Genomic DNA, 19,364 nt, shown 5'->3' with positions numbered 1-19,364 from the left:
TCTGCAATCATGTATTCAATAGTACATTCTGTCTGTCAGTCCTTTTCATAAGGGGAACATTTGCTGCCTTGTGCTAGAGTAACTGTAAAGCTGGTACATCTATACTTTACCTGGGACTTTAATTCGTCATGGGATCTGGATAAGGCTTTGATAGTATGACCAGTAAAGTGCCTAAGAGCCCATCTGTGCTACAGACTATCTTTCTTTGCAAGCGATTCTTAATGATAGCTCTTGCTGTCACGTAAGTAAGTGCACGTTACAGCCATTGGCTCCAATGCCTTGAAGAAAAAAAAAAGTGAAAATTACTCGCTCCTCAGTCCCATAAAAAGGGTGTTCCCAGGTGTTTTCACCGGTAGTCGGCATTGGCTAAGGTGCCTTTTGCCCCTGGTTCAGCCGGGCCACCGCCTTGCAGCCAGGCCGCTCAGCGCACCCCTGGGGGAAGAGGACCCCCAGCTCTCGCGGGGGGCAGCTGAGCGAGCCCCTCGTCTGGCAAACGCGTTTCCCTGCCTGCTGGGAATAAACGTTATTTTCTCACCCAGGCGCGCCCCTGGCCCCCTTGGCGTGCATTTCTGTCTCGTTCCGTGCTTTGTCCTTTAAAAGGTGTTGGTTTGCCCGAGCCAACACCGGGTACTGAAAGGCTTCCCCAGCCTGGCTCTTCTCGACAGAGAGAGCGAGGGAGGGCTCCTGAACGCTGTCTCAAGAGTAGTCCTCTGTTATTTCGCAGGTCTTTACAATATTCTCGGAAGCCAGCCGGCCTGCCCGCTCCCCCCGCAGCACGCAGGGTTCTCCCTCCTCGCCGAGGGGCTGCGCTTCCCTCCGCGCGCGGCTATGGCTGCGCCCGGCAGCCCGGCCGCCTCGCCCGGGTCTCCTCCCCGCCTGCTGCCGGGCTGCGGAGGGAAGGAGAACGGACCGAGGCCGACGGCCGCTCGCCGGCGGCGGCCCCGCTCCCGCTCGCGGGGGTCCCGGCCGGCCGGGCGGCGGCTCCCGGGCGCGGCCGGCCCCGGCGGGGCCACCCCGCCCCTCGGGCCGCGGGCGGCGGCCCGGCAGGCCGCGGCGGGCCCCCCCAAGCACCGCCCCGGCGGGCGGCGTGACGGGCGGTGCCGCCCGGCTGCTCGGCTCCCTGGGCCGCGGCGGGCCCGCTGCCGCCCTCCCCCGGCGCCGCGGCGGGCGGGAGGATGGAGCAGGGGCTGTCCGCCATCACCCTCTACTGCGCGCCCGCCGCCGGCCCCGCGCCCGCCGCCTGCGCCATGGAGCCCGAGCAGGTGAGGGGGGCCGGGGCCGGCCCAGCGGCCTCTACCGCCGGCCCCGGCCGGCCGGGCCGGGCCGGGCCGGGCCGCCCCGCCGCGGGTGCCCGGGAGGAGACCGCTTCCGGAGGAGGGCGAGGCAGCTCGGGCCGCGGTGGGGCGGGCGGCGGCTGCCGGGGCCCGGCCGGGGCCGATCCGCCGCGGGGTGCGCGGGAGCGGGGGGAGCCGGTTCTCTGGCGGTGGGCGGCGGGGGCAGGAGCAGGAGCAGGAGGTCGGCCGGCCCTTCCTTCCTTCCTTCCTTCCTTCCTTCTTCCTTCCAGCGCTCTGTAATTACAGTCAGCGCGGCGGGCACGCGTGTCTCGGGTGTCTCCTGTCCAGCGGCGGGAAATGCCTCTTACAAAGGAGCCTGATAAATATTAAATGGAGACAGGTCTCCGCTTCCCGCCGCGCTGCCAAGTTCGGGAAGGCCTCGGAGGTGAGCAGGGCCACCAGCTCTTAATTAACGGGTAACCTGGCGAGCTCTCCCGCTCCTTCGGCAGCCGTCCCTCGCGGTGGCCTCGGCTTGGCTTCGCGCTGGCTCTTTCATGCGCTGCCCCGTCACCGGTTGTGGTGCCTTCCTGAGGCTTCTTGTGCGAGGGTCCCTTTTCTTACCGTCGTCCGCTGACTCTGTTATTTTGTTGTCTTCTGTTTCAGAAAGACTCACGCTGGTTAATTTCAGTTGGATCACAAGGGCGGGAAGTCAAGCAATATGCAAAAAAACCCCAACCAAACCCCCCAAAAAACCCTAGCCGAAAAAACTAACACAAATGACATCAGTGAGGCAGGCGAGATAGCCTGGGTAGAAATATTTCTCGTTAACTATTGCCAGCCTTCTATTAAGTAGCGCTGTCAGGTCAGTGGATAGATCTGTGCAAATTGAATTATTCCTCTTTCTAAGGGAGACTGGACGTCACAGACTTTGGCGTTTTGGGTCCTGTTGTAACAATACCTGAGCCTGACAGGTTAGAAGATGACAACGTGAATAGTCTGCCCTTCCTGTTACTTTCTGCTTTGCTTCTTCCTGTCCTTGATGAAACTTTACGTTATTGCATCACCTAATATTAATTGCGTGAGCTCTCCTAGCTTGCCCTGCAGGTGTCCAGGCACGCCTCATCCTTCATTGTAGTTTATTTATTTTGGCATTTTGGTTGTGGACTGAAATGCCGCGTGTTGTACCAACGCTGTCAAAAGGTGTCCTGCTCGCTCTGTTTCTGGCCAAAGGGTGAGATAAGAGAGTGGGTGTAAAAACAAGGAGCAGCAGTTTTGGATACTGACTTCCTGACAGGCAAGGTTTATATTGGTGCCATAAAGCCGGCAAAAATTCCAACAGGGCTTCTAAAAGAAAAAGTGTTGACAGAGTACCTTCAGAGTGTTAGCTAGGGTGGCAAAAGCACAAGGGCGACTGGCCTTTGTGTCTAATAGTTGCTGGAATAGAAGCCAAAGTGTATACATTTACGGCATGAGGTGAAGACAAATGCTGAGTCTTTTGAGACCCATATAGTGTGTTGGACGGGGACGACCCTGTGGGCGAAAATGAGGTTGCAGTCGGACCAAAGCAGTGGCCTAGAAGAATGATCTTTGTGGCAGCTTCTTGAATTGGAAAAGAAGGATCAAATTTGTAAAGGAAGATCAAAAGTGTAAAGCCTCTAACTGGAGGTACTGTAACATCTGAGCTGTAAAGTGAGTCTAGCTGACAATTCTAGAACAGGTCTGCATTGTCACAGTTTTGGAAAGATAAATAAAATTTACTGATGCTGAACTTTCTGCTTGCAGCTGGGAGAGTTGGCTTTTATTGATGTTGTGCATGTAAAAATCAGAAGGACAAATGCTATAGTGATGACTAAAACCCACATCCAGGTTTGTTGACTAGGTAGTAAACACAGCAACAGCTGCTACGCATTATTTTATTTAATAATTTAGGACTCTGAACCAGATTACTAAGGGAACCAGATTCATTGTTCCTTGATGAATCCGTACTGTCTTGAACTACTGCATTTGTGTGAAACTTTGTACCGGTACCAGCTACGTGGAGCTGCTTACTGTAGGTAGTGTAAGTGGAGTGTGGGATGGGTGTGAAGGGAATTGAAGCCTGCTTTTTAAACTTCAAATGTTAACTGCAATTTTTTCTAAGTTAAAATATTTGAAGCATTTGAGTTAAATGAGCCAAAATCAGATGAAGAGGCTGTGCCTTTACAGGAGGTCTAAGGAGAGGCTCATGTTGCTTGCTGTTATTAATCACAGTAATATTTGTGATGCTGTGTTGCAAGAAATAGTGCTCTTCAGCACTGTGACTAAACATGAAAAATGGCATCATTGTATGATGCCAATAAAGGAGTGTGAAATGTTCATAAAAGGCTGATTCTGTGGTGCTCTTCGTTCCCAAAAATACAGAACTGAGTCGCAGTAAGTGGTGCCTGCTTTTACAGCGGCAGCAAGGAGCGCTGCCCGTGCTTAGGTCGTTTTACTGTTTTCAGCATTCTTATTTTTCTAGCTTTGCTGTTCTCCTCCTGCTCTGTTCCAGAGGCTGAAACACAGCAGAGAGAGTGCGCTGGGCCCCGGATAGTCAGTTTTGTCTTTCTGCATGAAAATGTAATGCTGTTTCAGCTGAATTACCCTATTGAAGACTTGCCACTTGGTTCTGCTCTGCCTCTCCGGGAAAATGTCCGAAATGTGCTATGGTGGCTAAAGAAATGCTAGGGGAAGCTGAAATGACTTGCAGTTTTGAGAAGCGGTGGTTCAAGGGCTGGGAGAGACGATCAATGTGTGCGCTCCCTCTCCACACTGTAGACCTCAGCATGTGATCTTTACTTTCCCTCCCTCTTCTCTGTGGGCATGAGAAAAATCTGTGCCTGGAATGAAGGCAGCCGTTCTGCTCCACACAGCCCCCTCCTGCCCCTCTCTGCCATGCCCGCTGGCTCTCCCAGCTAGCCGAGCCTGTTTGGACCGTAAAGCTAATTTACGTAACCTAGCATAAGAGACGGGAACAGTGATGCTGTACTTGCAGTGATTATGGGATGTCTTACAACTGTGTGATAAAATGTGTATTTATAAAAATAATTTTGAATTGTCTCTGTGGAGACAGTTAAGGTTGCATAGACAAGAAGTCGAAAATTGGAACGTGCCCATTCTGTGCAACCCGAATTCTGTGTACATGTACATATATCTCATTCCTTATGATACCATTTTAAGTTATATGAGCTCATGCATTTGTAAAAACCTTTGTGGTACATTAAAAGCATGTGGCTGACATTTCCTGACTTCTGTGTCCTTCTCTGTATGACAGAAATGTTTTCAAAACAGCTTTATGCATTTGATGCAGTAGTATCCAAAAGCTCTACCAAGATGAAGGCTCTGTTTTGATAGATGTGATACAAAACCATACTAAAATTCTTTGGCTGCAGGAGTTACTAGCCTAAAGAATTATTGATTGGCCTTTGAACTAGAAGTATATTTTTTTAACACTTGTGACCCAAAGACTGCATTGTAGCATTCAGCAGCTGGAAGAACAAAACCAGACATTGTACTTCTCTTTTTATATGTCCTTAGCCACAGAACTAAGTGTTGTTCTTTTAGCATGGTCCCTTGTACTGATCGCGATTGCTGATGAAAGCCCACAGAGGCAGATTGCTTGATGCATCTTTTTAAAGATTGAGCTTGGCTGCTCAGTTATCCTTCATTCAGCTCTCTGTTGTGCTAGAGGTGTCTGCCTAAGCTTGCAAAGAGACGGCTACAGCCTATGAGCTACTTGATTAATTTCACCAGATATTCGTCAAAACCAATGATACTTTTAAATATTAACACTTATGTGCTCATCGAATTATTTAAATAAAAGCATCCCACTAAGAAGCTCCTAAATAACACAGTGCTCTTTCAGAATAGATGTTTTTAATACCACCTGTCCATGCTGAAGTGAAGGCACTTACCTTTTTGTTATTTTTAGTGAAGAGATCAGTTTTTATCTATCTGCAAACAATAATGTTGCAGTCTTTTTACCTACAGCCAAGCTCTTGCAAATGTCCATTGTATATGCTAATCAATCTATTTTAAATATTTCGTGAAGTTTTTTAAGGGGCAACTTTTCCAGTTCCAGAAGCATGTACTTGAGATAATGATTTTATTTTTTTTTCTTCTTTATAGCAAGTTGCAAATGGAGATAGAGGCTTTGAGAATGTGGAGTTGGGTGTCATAGGAAAGAAGAAGAAAATTCCAAGGAGGGTTATTCATTTTGCAAGTGGAGAAACAATGGAAGAATACAGCACAGATGAAGAAGAAGATGAACAAGAGAAAAAAGACCTGTTGCCGCCTGTAGATCCTGTAGGTATTTTCCTTGGTTAATTGCTACTTCTGGGTTGCTGCCCACATTTTGTACATTAATTTTTGTGTCACAAATCTGGTTTGGTATTTAGTATTAAAGATTCCCTTAATTTGATTGGCTCTAGGGACTGAAGAATCTGTGAGAAGTACTCCTGGTAAGTTTTGTCCTGGAGTCCTCCACTAAAGTACCCCTGTTAATTAGAAATGGATTTAATTTCTTTACGGCTCTAGTCTGTCCTCTCCAGCATTTCCTCCTCTAATAATATTTGCTTTGTGTCTCCTTGATTCGTTCTGTTGTTTAAAAAAATGTGCAGGGAAAGCATTTGTTTCCTTATGTTTGGTGACAGCAGAGAGTTGAACCTGTGATTTAATGTTAGCATACCAGCAATGTGATATAATTAAAAGAGTATAGAAGAGAAAGCATCATTTGACTTGCAGAAGGAAAGGAAAACTGGTGTAATTCATGATATATAAAAACCAGGTTTTAAAGGACCTGCCTAGTACGTGTATGCAAAGTTCATCTGTGCTGTAAGCAATCCGTTAAGATGCTGCTCGACCTGTGAATGGAGTCTCCATTTACTGGTCCAAATTCAAGCGGAGTTTCAACAATTAAAGCTGTCTCCTGTAGTGTGTACTGTAGCTGCTAAAATGCATTTTCCTTTTTGTCAGTGACTCTGGATCTATACTTAGACGTAAAATGAAATACATTGTCTGTTTTACTCTGTTGGTGTGCCTGACAATCTATTTTGGAGAGATAGCGTATTTGCAAAGCTCACAGCTGTGCGTGCCAGCGCTGGCGGCAGCAGCTCCCTGCCCTCTGGCAGTCAGTCCCAGAGGAGATCCACATCCATCCCTTCATCTCTCCACATCCCCAGTCTCGTGTTTCTTTTGAGACACCCCCACGAACTGGTGTCCCAACCACCTCTTTCCTCTACCCTCCTGCAAGAATTCTTACCCCAGTAAATTGGGTCTGCAGTCCTATGCCCTGCCTGCCAGTGCGGCTCCCTTCCTGGCCCTCTCTGGGCTTGGTTGCCTGTCCTGAGCTGGAGGTGGCGGCTCTGAAACCGGCTGGCTCCCTCCTGATGTGCTGGAGTGCGGTCAGGCAGCCGGCGGCCTTTGCTTTGTGCTGGTCCTGCCTGGTTGCACGCTGGAGGCGGATGCTGGCGTAGAGCTGCTTGTTCCCCTGCTTCAGAGAAGAGTCTTTGCATGCACGGATTGCGGTGCCCTGTTTTCTACTTGACATTGCTGTTGAAATGACTTCTGCGCCATCGTTTGGGAATCTGTAATTAAGAAATGTTGTGGTTGAAGGTCTCTATTTACTGTACAGTAGTAGGCCCTGTATTTATGTATATGCATATGCATCCTGGGAGAGCTTGGCTTTGTTGAAGGAACAGTTGCAGTGAAGGTTTGACTTTCTGCTCATTCTCTTCTGAAGTGGTGAACTGTAAGTTGTTTGCTTTGGGAAGGACTGTCAATCAGTTCTTTTTTTCCCCTCTGTAAAATGAATTTATCTCGAAGAAAAAAAAAAAAAAAGTGGTTTGAGGACCGAGCTGCAGTGAGACTATGGGAATTCAGCTGGGATTGGGGTTCCTAGCAATTCACGGCTGAAGCTGTTGCATTTCGTCTGGGACGGATTGATGGTACTGCTATCTCTTTCTTGCTAGGCAGTTCTTGTATACAACGAAAAGTAACATCAGCCTAAGAGCAGGTAGGATATAATCAGTATAAAATACACCTGAAGTTTATAGATTGAAAATAAATGTATTACACTCACAAACAATGAGTAGATGTTAAGCTGCCTTGGTGGGTGTTGGGGTTTTTTTTTTCCTCCTTAAGGATCTACTCAAAGAAATGCAAGAACTGTGAGACTTACAGAATATTATGGTAATGTTCAGGTATCTTCAGAGTCAGATCTGTTCCCCACTATGCAGATATCTATGGATGCGTAAGAGATTTTTTTCCCCAACTGTAATTAGCAGGGGACGAGATCTGTATAATTTTTTGTGCCATTTCCTCTCAGTAGAAGAGTTCCACTGTGGTGCAGCGATGGAAGGCTCACGAGCCTTGATGTACGGTGTTGTGAGGCCAGAGACATGCACTCTGCTGTACAAATGGACACTTAACTAAAGAGCCCTCAAACGTGCACAACAGCTGGGAATGCTTTGTGATTGTTCTCCTGCTTTCCTAATATGGATTATTTTTCTGAATACCAAAAAGTATATTGTATGGCACAGTTAAGATTGCTTTATTCTCCTTTTATGTTCTATGAAATCCTTAATTTTTATTACACTTTTTAATAAAAGGACCCCTCAAACCAGAATAGTTCATTGTGGAGCACAGTATGCCTTATTATGTATTGCTTTTTACCTTGACAGAATAAACTTGATTAGACCAAGGGTTGCCATTAAGTGAAGTTTACCTTATCTGCTGCATGCTTCGTGTCTCCCAGCTGAGCCAGTCAATTGAAGAAATGTTAGTCCAAGCTGAGCTTTGATGTTTTAGCCAACAGCTGCCTTAAAAATGTTTTTATTGTAGGATTTCTTTAAAAGCAATTAAGTAGTCAGTTTGCTGAGACCAGCATGTCTAAAACTTGTTATCTCAGTTGGGATACAAAAAAGTATGTTGCAAGTAATAGCTGTTTCTGGTCCAATTTATTTTTAGGAAAAGCACATTTAATATTTTGAATAGAAACTTTGCATCATGAAATTTCAAAGCTCAGCTGGTATTGGCATCCCGGCAGCTTCTGAATGAATTTAAGGGAGACAAATATTTTGCCGTGTTGTAAAGAAGCGTCTTCAGTCAGTACCTTGGTTTAATTGTGTTTTACAGATAAGCAGACAATGACAATGTCTTTCTTACTAAGCAAAGTAACGTGTATATCTCCTGGTAATATGATAACCAAAGCATTCAGTGTGATATGACTGCTGCCACTTGTAACAAAACAAATTCTCAGAAAGAACTGGGTCTTAAATTTTGCTTTGGAAGAATGATTCTGATGCTTCTATAGGTCAGCCCTCAGTTCATTAACGTTCTTGGACTGGAGTGTCCATTCTGTTGTGGTTTGGTTTGTGTTTTTTTTAAGAATGGGTTGAATCCAGAACACAGAGTATGCTTAATAAATCTTTCCCTGGATTTTTTAGATAATAGCATTCAGTATTATCTGACTGTTCTCAAATTAAAATGTAAAAGCTTTAATAATATAAATGCTTTAATTTTAACTGAGTCTTCTGTTCTGCCCTAAAATTTAGATGCTTACACTTTATATGTAAATCTCCTTTTGCTTCTGTCCACCAAAACTTTATTTTGTAGTAACTAAATTTCTCTAACCTGTTCTAGAAGATAGTATTTCTTTTTATCCTTGGAGGGTGACTTGCTATAAGCTCTTTGTTGCATTCACTTATTACCTAAGTAGGCAGAAGGTGGAATGTCTTTGCAGAGCAAATGTAAGCAATATAACTGTTGGTGATAACCTTAAAATTCATCCTGAGAACATCTCTGCAACAAAATTCCAGAAGAGATTTAATTTTATTAACCTTCAGCGCTTAGAAAGATTGAAACACATTCTTGCAGGCAGATTATCTTGATACCCTGTAGTTAAGAGGAGCTTAACTTCAAATAGCAAAAAGTCCTCACTTAAGGACTGTCAAACTCTAATTTTCTTTTAAGAATTTGGGGATGAGGGAGAAAAATAGTCACTGACCAAGTAATAGGTACTCACAATATGGTAGAAGCTTTTTGATGGAAGATGACATGTGTGTTTCTGATCTTGTTTTCACTGGCTTGTCTTAGATGCCACAGTTTTACATGGTGCATACACTGAAGGACCTTTTATAGCAATGACCATTCAATAATTAAACTAATTTAAAATGCATCTTTGCGCAGTAAACAATTGAAGAGTATCTACTTGGTGGTATATATTAACTCTTAAATACAGGATTTGTTTTTTCTTAAATCAGAAAAAGATTCCTTTCCTCATTTTGCCATTTTCTGTGGCAAAAAAGAAACTACGTTCTTTGGAAAGTTTAAGTGTTGTTAGGGACTGAAATCTGGCAAAAATAAATACAGATGTGGATTGTTTACGAACGTGGTGCACTCAGAAGTTCAAGGGAGCGCATGTGTGCTCCCTTTGGCAGCCCCATACTAGGGGACAAAATCATGTTCTGTTGTTGAACCAGAGCCCTCTTGGGTTTATTAATCGTTGAATCCATTATGTTCAGTCCTACTTAAAATGCAGCACTTGGATTAAAATTGTACATTAAGAATTTTTGTAATTTAAAAACTAGTTGTCATAATCATTGTGTTTTCCATTTTAAACAACAAAAGGATAGCTGAATAGTATAATTAAGCATTGTAAAAACATATACTAAAGAGACTGATGGCAGGAGAAATACTGTCCCCTTATAATAAACCGGTGTCATGTGTTTCATAGTGCTGTCCCTTGTTTCCAGTCAAGAAATACAGTATTACTGTGTCCTTGTGTTGATTAAAAACTGAACATAAGGCTTCTCTGGCCAAAGGAGGTTGACATACAGTATCTGGATATGTGCTTCTTGCTGAACATCAGTAGGACCTGACTTGGCTACCGTTTTCCAGTATTGCTCAATGTATTAAAGCTACTTCACGGAGTAGGATTAGTTTGTACTGAGCTGTGGCTTAACAGCCCTGTTCATATCACCCAAACGGTTCTGGTTTTCTCCAGTACCTCTTCTCACCTCATGTTCGCCATTCCTGCTTCCATCCCTGAGGTGCTCTGGGAAACCACCCAAACTTAGCCTGAGGAAGTAAGGGGAGGGCGGGGGGAGGGGGAGAAGGAGGATTATTCCTTGGATGTGTTCCCTTGTTCCTGGTTGTTCTTGGTTTACTCTCCAAGCCGTCTCCTTTCTCCTGTTGAATTTGTGTGAAGTAGCTTCTGTCATGGTTTTATTTTGCCTTTTGAGACACGTGAAAGAATGCTCCTTTTTTAAATTGAGGGGAATGGCAAAGCCTTGCTTGGCAAGGGTGAAGAGGTGTCCAGTTGGGCTTTGTCAGAAAGCAGAGTTTTCCATGAAGCTGAACTTAGAAGTGCTCCTAACATACCAAATTGGTTTTTAATTGTTGTGGGGGAACAGTAGAAATAGACAGAACGTCTGTGTCTGCTGAGCCTCAGATGTTCCATACCTTTGTGTTACCACAAACAAGTTAGAATATTCTGTGTCCGAGTTACTTCTGTCACATTGAAGTTCAGCTTGTCTTTTCACTCTTAAATGTTAAGGGGGCTTTTGTAGCTTCTTGCTTACAGCTACACAGCAGGCCCCTGTTTGTCCTGTGCACTGTGTGAATGCTTTTTAACCTTGTAACCTCGTTATGAAGGATTGTACAGAGCTTTGTCAATGCCATTATTTGCACCTGTGGCAACAAGCTTTTCCAGCGCTTTTCTTGACTTCTTCAACTGAACAAACTCCAAAATGATTGTCGTTAGCCTGTCTGCCAACTGAGCGCATAATCAACAAGCTAGAGGTGCTTTTGTGCAAGCAGGATAGCAGCTGGTTTTGCTTACACTTTTACCTTGGCAGGACGTTTTCCATACCCACTGCCAAAAATATATAGCATCTGGCTTTTTTCAGCCTGCTCAACTTGAGTTTCTGGCTTGACAGACAATTTCTTGCTGTACTGATTTTTAGAGGCTATGTGTCACAGAGGAGTGATTTAGGATCCTTAAAGCATCTGTAAAAGTGCAACTTAACAGAGTTTGATGGCAAGGTTCACTCTTACTACATGGGAGAAATGTACAAAGGAAAATTGAGTTAGAATCGATTTAGGATGATCTGCACAGAGATTGGAGATGCAAAAAGGTAAGGGACACTCTCCCGTTGAGTCATGAGGTTCAGAATGGACCCCTTTGCTTTCTAAACTCCTGATGGAATTTAGGTGTGGCTAGATCCAAACTTAGTCTCAGACCTGGTGAACGGTTTATATCTAAGAGATTCCAAGGGTAAGAAAAGCCTCCCATTGAGTCATGAAGTTCAGAAGGGACCCCCTTGCTTTCTAAACTCCTTCTCAGAGAGGAGTCTAGGTGCGGCTGGATCCAATCTTAGTCCCAGACCTGGTCAGTGGTTTATGGCTAAGGGAATTATAAGTGCACAATCAATCCTTTATATCACTTAGTTAGGATTTCAAAGTTTAGCATGCTATTCATCACTTACTGATCCATCTGGGTGTCCAGTGTCAGTTCGCTCTGAAGTTCGAGCCCTCGGTTTCCTGAAACAGACTCTCAGGCATCGAATCTTATAAATAAATTAATAGGGTGGTACAGCAGCAGGGTCAGCTCCAGCAGGGTGCCTCTGGGGAGGGACTGACCTGAACAAAGAAATCCCTGGGCAATCATACCCTCACAGACTATTCACCCACCCCTCACGCGCTCTTCACGCTCGCTTTGCACGCCTTCTGCACGCCCTCTGGTCTAGTAGTGATTCTGGTCTGAGATCTTCTGACCCCTTACTGGATTCCTTCACTGGCTCCAGACAGGCTGTTCGTTATCTTGTCAAGTTGCAGGGGCTGTTGACAGTTGTAGCCTTGAAGCCTCCTTATCTCCTGATTTATGCTGGCTCTGGAGGCCCATGTTTTGACTAAATAGGTACATGTTCGGTAAATCTTAAGTCCAGGTTTACAGCTTGCGGCTGAAGACTTCAGCAAATCTAGCTACTCGTGCTAAGTAAGTAAAGCTAAGCAAACAGCATACTGAATTACACAACATTATAACTCTAAGTGATTCATTCTAGTTAAAACTTATTTAAGCTAAATGACTAATACCTCTTAACACTGAGAGGCATCCCTGCTCAAGGGGAGAGTTGCCTGGTGTGCAGTCCAGTTGCCATGCAGGGAGAACTCAAACTGGGCTCATGCAACGATCCGTCACTGGTAGAAGATCTCATGGCTGGAGATCGCCGCCATGCAGCCATCCTGCCTAGCAGGGAGATCTCAAAGAAGGCTCACTTAGGCTGTCGTATTTATGGGATAAAGTGGTTGGCTCGTAGTCAAATTGCATACAATGGGAGAGGTATGCATGAGACTCCTTGTACCCACAACTTTCTTTGTTCTCACTGTGTCGCTCTGATGCTTTGTGGGTTTCCTAGAGGAGTTCTTGGCTTGGCTACGGCTCAGGCCTTTACCTCCTTTGGAGCTTGTACCAAACTACTGCTAGTTTGGTTAAGGGGGGGGTTGAGTGCATCTGTCACACTGTGCTTCAGAGGCACTTAGGTCTAGTAGCTTGTGTACGTGCATACTGAGGCCATACTGACTAGTCTCTTAGCTGTATTATTTACAATAATATTGGTTGTCCTGTACAGATATTCAATAACTAAGATCACAGAAAATGGTTACTATCAAACAGTTTTTAGCAACAAGTTACAAATACATACCTAACTGAGTGGAGCTAATGGATTTCATTTAATAAAAACTGACACTTTTAATTGTTACTTTCCACAAGGAAGGTACCTCTACAGAGATCTTTACTGGGAGGAAATACATAACAAAGAGCTTGCCTGAATACAACAGACTGTTAACCATGAACATGTTTTAGTTCACTATGAAATTTGAGTTTGCCTTTTCACAAAAGTGAAAGCCTACTACTTTTTCCCCGTTAGATTGGAATCTGCTTTTCCCCTTCTCCTTTTTATTACGTGGCTTGTTGTTTGTCTGTCTGTTTGTTTGTTTAAAAGATACAGCCTCTTTCCTTATTAAAAAGGATAGCCTATGCATGCCCATTAACTTCTAAATTTTAGGTTCCTATGTGTAAGTATCTCAGATTGTGTGGAGGCTGCAGTACTTCCTCTGTGGTGGTGAATACACCATAGTCGTGCAAAGGGCAACCCCCTCCTCCTTGTCTTCCCGGCTTGTCCTTCCTAAAGAGTCCGTATCCCTCTGTTGCAGCACTCCAGTCATGCAAGCCGCCCCGTGCATCTCTGGGATCCCAACAAGATCTTACGCCTGCAGCTGCACACAGATCTCTAATTCCTTATGTTTACTTCGCACGCTGCCTGCCTTAGCGTGCAGGCACTTCGGAGAGACTTTCTCACTTACACGCAAATGCTTGAGGTGACACCACTTGAGCCCTGTTTTGTTAATTTTGTGTTCCTCGTTGTTGACGTCACCCCGAGCCCTTTACTTATCAGCCCAGTCCATCACTCCCTCAGAGGGCTGCAGTAATTTTCTCCGTCCTTCGTGGTTCTTGGTTTTGTTCAGGTGCAATCCCAAATGATAATTCATATCTGCTTGTAAATACTTGGAAGCAGCCTCTTGCTCTAGGACTGCTTTGAAGGTTTGGTTTGTTTTTAAATATTCTTTTGCAGTTCTCTCATTATCATACTATGGTACGATAGTACCGTAGAAGGACTACTTGGTTAACCCACTTCTCGGCCTGATGGAATTCAGAACATTATGGAAAGGTCTTTCTAGTTACAGGAGTTACCTTGGGATTGAGTTGGATGCTTGTAATTTCCCAAGTATGGGAGTGGGAAGCAAAACCCAGTGAAACAAATGTTCCCAGATGTAAACTATGGTTATATTTCTATCTTACGGTGATAACTTGCTTCATGTATGTCTGGTCTAGACTTACTTTAAAGCAAAAATACAGTGGTGGCTGGCAAACGGGAAACATTGCAGATCTTTCTTCTCAGTCTGTTTGAGCTTTGGCATGTATTTTACCATGTGCCATGAACATACAGCTATATGTATTCATACTACTCTTGTTCTTGCAGACAACGCTCACATGGGGGCCCTACTTGTGGTTTCACATGCTGCGAGTTGCCACATCAACCTTATCAGGTATTGCTTTATTTAATTCTTGGGTAAACCAGTAATGCAATATTGAAAGTCACTGTGACAGACTGTAAATCATCTTTGTAAGCTACTGGCCGTTTTCTCAAAAGTATGAATGAACCTGTATTTTAATCTGTGGAGACGTACTCTCTTGTCTTAGGCACTCTTTGTTTTACTTTCAATCAACAACTCTTGAATGGAAGAACAAACAGAAAATACCCTTTTGCTGAACGCTTTTTTTTCCCCCCTTTTTCTCCATATGGAGATAGGGTGGTGTTGGCAAGGGAGTATATCAGCTTTCTGTAAGGTTTTGTATGGAACTGTTTTGTGTGATGGTATCTCAAAAGAATGCTGCTTGGAGTAACTAAACTGACAGTTTTTTATGAAGAAGACAACTAGAAATTATCCCAAGAACACACCTAGTCGTGTGCTTTACAACAGACTTCTGAGGTTACAAAATAAACAAAAATAAGGCTATTGTCAAGAGTCTTAAACTCACTGCATAGAAGTTTATTTGACCTGTGGACCTCATAAAATTTTGCAAAGTTTTAAAATTGCTTGTCCTACTCAGTGTTCTTCCCAAGGTGGAAAGTATCTTTAATTATTTTTTTTTTGACAAATATTGTGGTTTCTGTCATTGTACATCTAATTTGGAGTATTTTTTAAAACTATTGGTAGTCTATTCTATTAATTAACCTATCCTTATTTTTAGAAACACTTTAATATACAGTGTAATTCTATTCCTTGTCATATCTGTTCTTCATACACAAAAGGTAGATAGTGCTTTCCTTTTTTCAGAAATCTTTTATGAATTTGAAGATCAGTATTTCCTTCTTCCCAATTCAGTTTTGCCTCTTACATTTGTAATTTGAACTGGTCTTTTGCACAGAGCTCTGGATGCCAGGATATCTATAAAATTAGTTATTGTGAATATCCATTGAAGCAGGCAATTGCTAACTTCTAACTTGTTTTCCCTGAAGATGACTAACTCATTTGCATCCTCAGGCCAGATTTGCAATTTGAAGTGCAATATATTTGACTTCTTGCTTGCCTTTACTCAATAACCAGTGCTGTAGCCATCATCATGGCCAAGAGACCGACTGACACAAGCCCACCTGTTCCATACTTCTGACTGCACACCACCTGTTTTCGCAAAGCAGTGCTGCATGTAGCCTCCAGCTTGAAAACTGAGACAGCTGAAACCTAAATATTTTATTAATCCATTAGTATGCAACACATAACATGGTTAAAACTGCTCCTGACTTGAAGTATGCATATATCAATAAATAACTCTCTAGTTTGCTGGTACCATTAGACTGAAGTACCAATGCAGCTAGTAGCCATGTATTTTTGTATAACCTTAATTTTCAGTTAAAGTCCAGTTAAAGGATTATCCTTTAACTGATCCCCTAGCAAAACAAACCTGGATCCAAAGCTGAAACTAGTAGAATTCAAACACACAGTACCACCATCTAGATGTTAATTGATTTCCATGTTCCTTTCCTTTTGTTCATTCTTTATCTTAAAGAACAATTATTAGTATATTGAGCTAATAATTATATATAAGTAGATTAGCCTAGCAGATTTTGATTTTGAGTGAAGTAGGACTATGGAAAACCGTTCAGGAAAGATGATGATACCTTTTAAAACAAAACTGTGCTTAAGCATTTTCTTCTAGATACTAATTGTATGTAAACCTCTCTATTTTTTAGTGTGTGATTTCCTTGGGGAAAAGATTGCATCTGTTCTGGGGATAAGCACACCAAAATACCAATATGCCATTGATGAGTATTACAGAATGAAGAGAGAGGTATGTGTGTGAGATAGGGTTCTTGCACTCCTTTTCTCCTAACTTGCCTTCCTTGGTATTTTAAAAAAAGAAAATTGTATTCCAGGATTAAAATGAAGTTTTAGAACCTCTATTTCAGCTTGCCTTCAGTTTTCATTTGATGCATGATTAATGCTTGCTTATCCATCAGCCTTTTCTCACCAGCTCATCAGTCTTAGAACTGGCAGGGTCCTGACCCCTGGTGTAGTTGTTTCTCTTGTACAATGCACTTTCAACAGTGTGAGAAAGTTGGATGGAGCAGTTACTGGACACTGTCAAGAGGTGGCTGCTAGGAATATACTTTCCAACTCTAAAACTTGTTCAACAAAGTGTCAAGGGTAAATTGAATGGGATGTTACCATTTGTTATAAACCGTAACTGGAAATGACTGATAGGTAGCCAGTGCTTTACACAAAAAACTCTCAATAATCTTCATTTGGAAGAGATGGGAAACATATTTAAAGCTTTACTACTTACTTTTTATTTTTGATAGCTTTATTATTAAGAGCTGAAAAAGCTGTAGAGAAGGTAGACCTATCACTGTTGCTATTGTCTAAAAACTGCTTATCTAGACATGTGACGTTTTTTCTGTGTTTATTTAACACAGTTTAATCCTTTGCTTTTGGCAATTTTTTTTTTTTCTGTAATGGGAATTCTGGAATACACCTCATCTTACGATCAGCTAGCGACCATTTTCTAGTGGAACAAATGTCCTTGCCTTGTACTGGCCATGCTCTTATGGAGAGCCTTAAAGTGAATGTAAGTGGTAAACAGTAGCTTATGAATTATCTATTTTTAGGAGGAAGAGGAGGAACAGGAAAACAAGATGTCAGAAGAAGCAGAAAGACAGCATCGGGAACAGCAGAACAAGCCACAAGCTGAAGCTCCTGTCCAGACTGACCAGCCTGAAGCAACAGCATGTACTTCATTCGTGAATGTAAACTTTGAAAATGAGGGAGATTGCCAGTCCATTGGGGAAAATAAACAAGATGTAGTTCCCGTCCCTCCTTAAGTGTAAAGCTCTATAATGTAGGAAATAGGAAGTGTCAGGTGTCACAGTCTGGCTATAAGAAGCAGGAAAAATAGGATTATACTTGTTCAGTGAAATACAACTTCTAGAATTCTTATTGATCAGGAGAGAGCTAGGCACCGTCTGTTCAGTCTGTCTGCCTAATAAAGGCTGAGGCATTCTGCCAAATTGGCCCTTCAGTTAAAATGAAAATTGCACTACAAACATTGGTCTAAAATGGAATGTGTGAGCTAATTTCTGTGTAAAGCAAGTAAAAATGTCTTTTCTTTGAATTGCTGTGTCTCTAACACCTGTGGATTACAGATGCAGTGCTGTTTCCTACTTCTAAATGCCTATTTCTGATTTGCACATTGTTTGCAACTCAGCTCTCTATGAATAGATTAATAGGAATCAATATCCTGTAACTCACAAGTCATTATAATAGCGTCTGATTTCCCCTATTTATTGTCACTATTGTATGCATGGTTTTTTTTCTGTTGTTGTTTAAAACGATAATGTTAGATTTAATGTTAATTAGATTTAAGGGTCCACTGACTTTTTATTAAAAAAAACCACAGCAAAACTTTAAAGGAGGCTGTAAACACTGTTAACTTATTAACAAGTACCAGCACTCTTGGAGGCTAATAGCGCTCAGCTGCTCCATTCACTGCTGTAGCAAAGTACAGAAGTACAGAACTTGCAACAGTGTAAGATGTTCTCGGAGTACTCCAAGTCCAAGAATTAAGAGACCCACCTGCCTGAATACTTCACATGCTCTGAATGGTCCTGGGAAATAAACTGAAGTCTTGCTAAATTATACTGAATGCACTGGACACTGTTTATGGTACCAATCTAGAACTACGAAAACTTTTTTGGACATAGATTACCTGAGTCAGGGTACTTGATTAACCTAAACAGACTATTTGTTTAATGTTAAATTACCAGTAAGGGATGTGCCATTGCAGATGTTTCCCCCCACTTTAGCACAGAATACATAAATAACTATAAATCACAAAGCCAAACTTAGGATTCTTCCTTTTTTTTTTAAATAAACAAAACACTTTGCTGCAATACTGCAACAACTTGCTTAAGTAAGTGAAATGCAGGTAGCTCCACAGCTTTTAAGTAGCCTCAAATACCAGTTAAGGCTATTTTACTGCAATGACTGTCGTTCTACTTGCAGCTTGTAAAAGGTGAATGGTTTACTTTATGACAATCAGATGTTAGTGCCCCAGTCACTTTCTATAGAGATTAGTTCTAGATAAAGGAGTAGAGAATGTGCACTAGTTACCATGTGAAACATTACTTCTGTCCTTGAGATTTCTAAGTAAAATTTAAAAAATAGTCTTCAGTGAAATTTTGTGTTGGGTATCATCAGATGTCCCTGGCCTTGGTCCCACTACCAACTAAGGAGCCTGATGTAACATTAGAGGCCCAGTAACTTGGCTATTAGTTTCCAGAGATCAGTTATGTTTTTCAGACAACCCTCTGCCTGAACTAGTGTCCTGTAGAGCACAAACTCCTTCTCCTCTCATCCATCCTTAGCATTCCAGGACAATGCTAAATCTTCTGAGGAGGATTCAGTCATCATCAGCTCTATTTCATCTGTTTTGATACTCTGTTCTTTGCCTCTTTTTGAATTGTAAGACAGGGTGCTGACAGCTGTGTAAAATCATTCCTTAGCCCTGAACATCTGTATGGGAGAGCTTGGTTCAACACCTGGGGAATACACAGAAAAACAGCTTGTTGGGAGTTCTTACACTGTCAAAGACAGAAAGCTTCACACAGCTCAAGAGTAAAACCTTCACAGCTGAAAGATGCTTTGCTTTTCTGTCAAGAAATTAATGTCAGTTGTGTTGTTCCCCCCCTCCCACTATCTGTTGCATCAGAAATGCTCTCACTGCCTTGGGTTTAAACTTCTTTGTATGAAATACTGTATTACTCACTGTGCCTTAACTTAATCCTTCCTTTTGCAAACTATATGAAAGTGGTTACTTTCATAATAGTTTAAATTTTCTGTAAATGCATTAATTGGTTATTTTATATTTAATATAATTTTTGAACTGGAAGTTGGCTATGGCTTTTCATTTTAAACTGTGTGGTCTTTGAAGCTTTATGCCTGCACCCAGGTGCA

General features: G+C 42.8%; 1 protein-coding gene across 1 annotated transcript; it reads left to right on the top strand.

Annotated features, from left to right (window-relative positions):
* Window positions 1-1,090: 1,090 nt before the first annotated feature.
* On the top strand, window positions 1,091-19,299 carry FAM177A1 (family with sequence similarity 177 member A1). The gene is made up of 5 exons (XM_049825492.1): window positions 1,091-1,262; window positions 5,421-5,597; window positions 14,333-14,399; window positions 16,106-16,203; window positions 17,021-19,299. The coding sequence occupies exons 1-5, from the start codon at window positions 1,176-1,178 to the stop codon at window positions 17,231-17,233; spliced, it is 642 nt and encodes a 213-aa protein (XP_049681449.1). The 5' UTR covers window positions 1,091-1,175; the 3' UTR covers window positions 17,234-19,299.
* Window positions 19,300-19,364: the final 65 nt, after the last annotated feature.

This window comes from Accipiter gentilis, chromosome 22, assembly GCF_929443795.1.
Source record: "Accipiter gentilis chromosome 22, bAccGen1.1, whole genome shotgun sequence".
NCBI lineage: Eukaryota > Metazoa > Chordata > Aves > Accipitriformes > Accipitridae > Astur > Astur gentilis.
The sequence above is the reverse complement of the archived record's forward strand: the minus strand, read 5'-3'. Positions and strand labels throughout refer to the sequence as shown.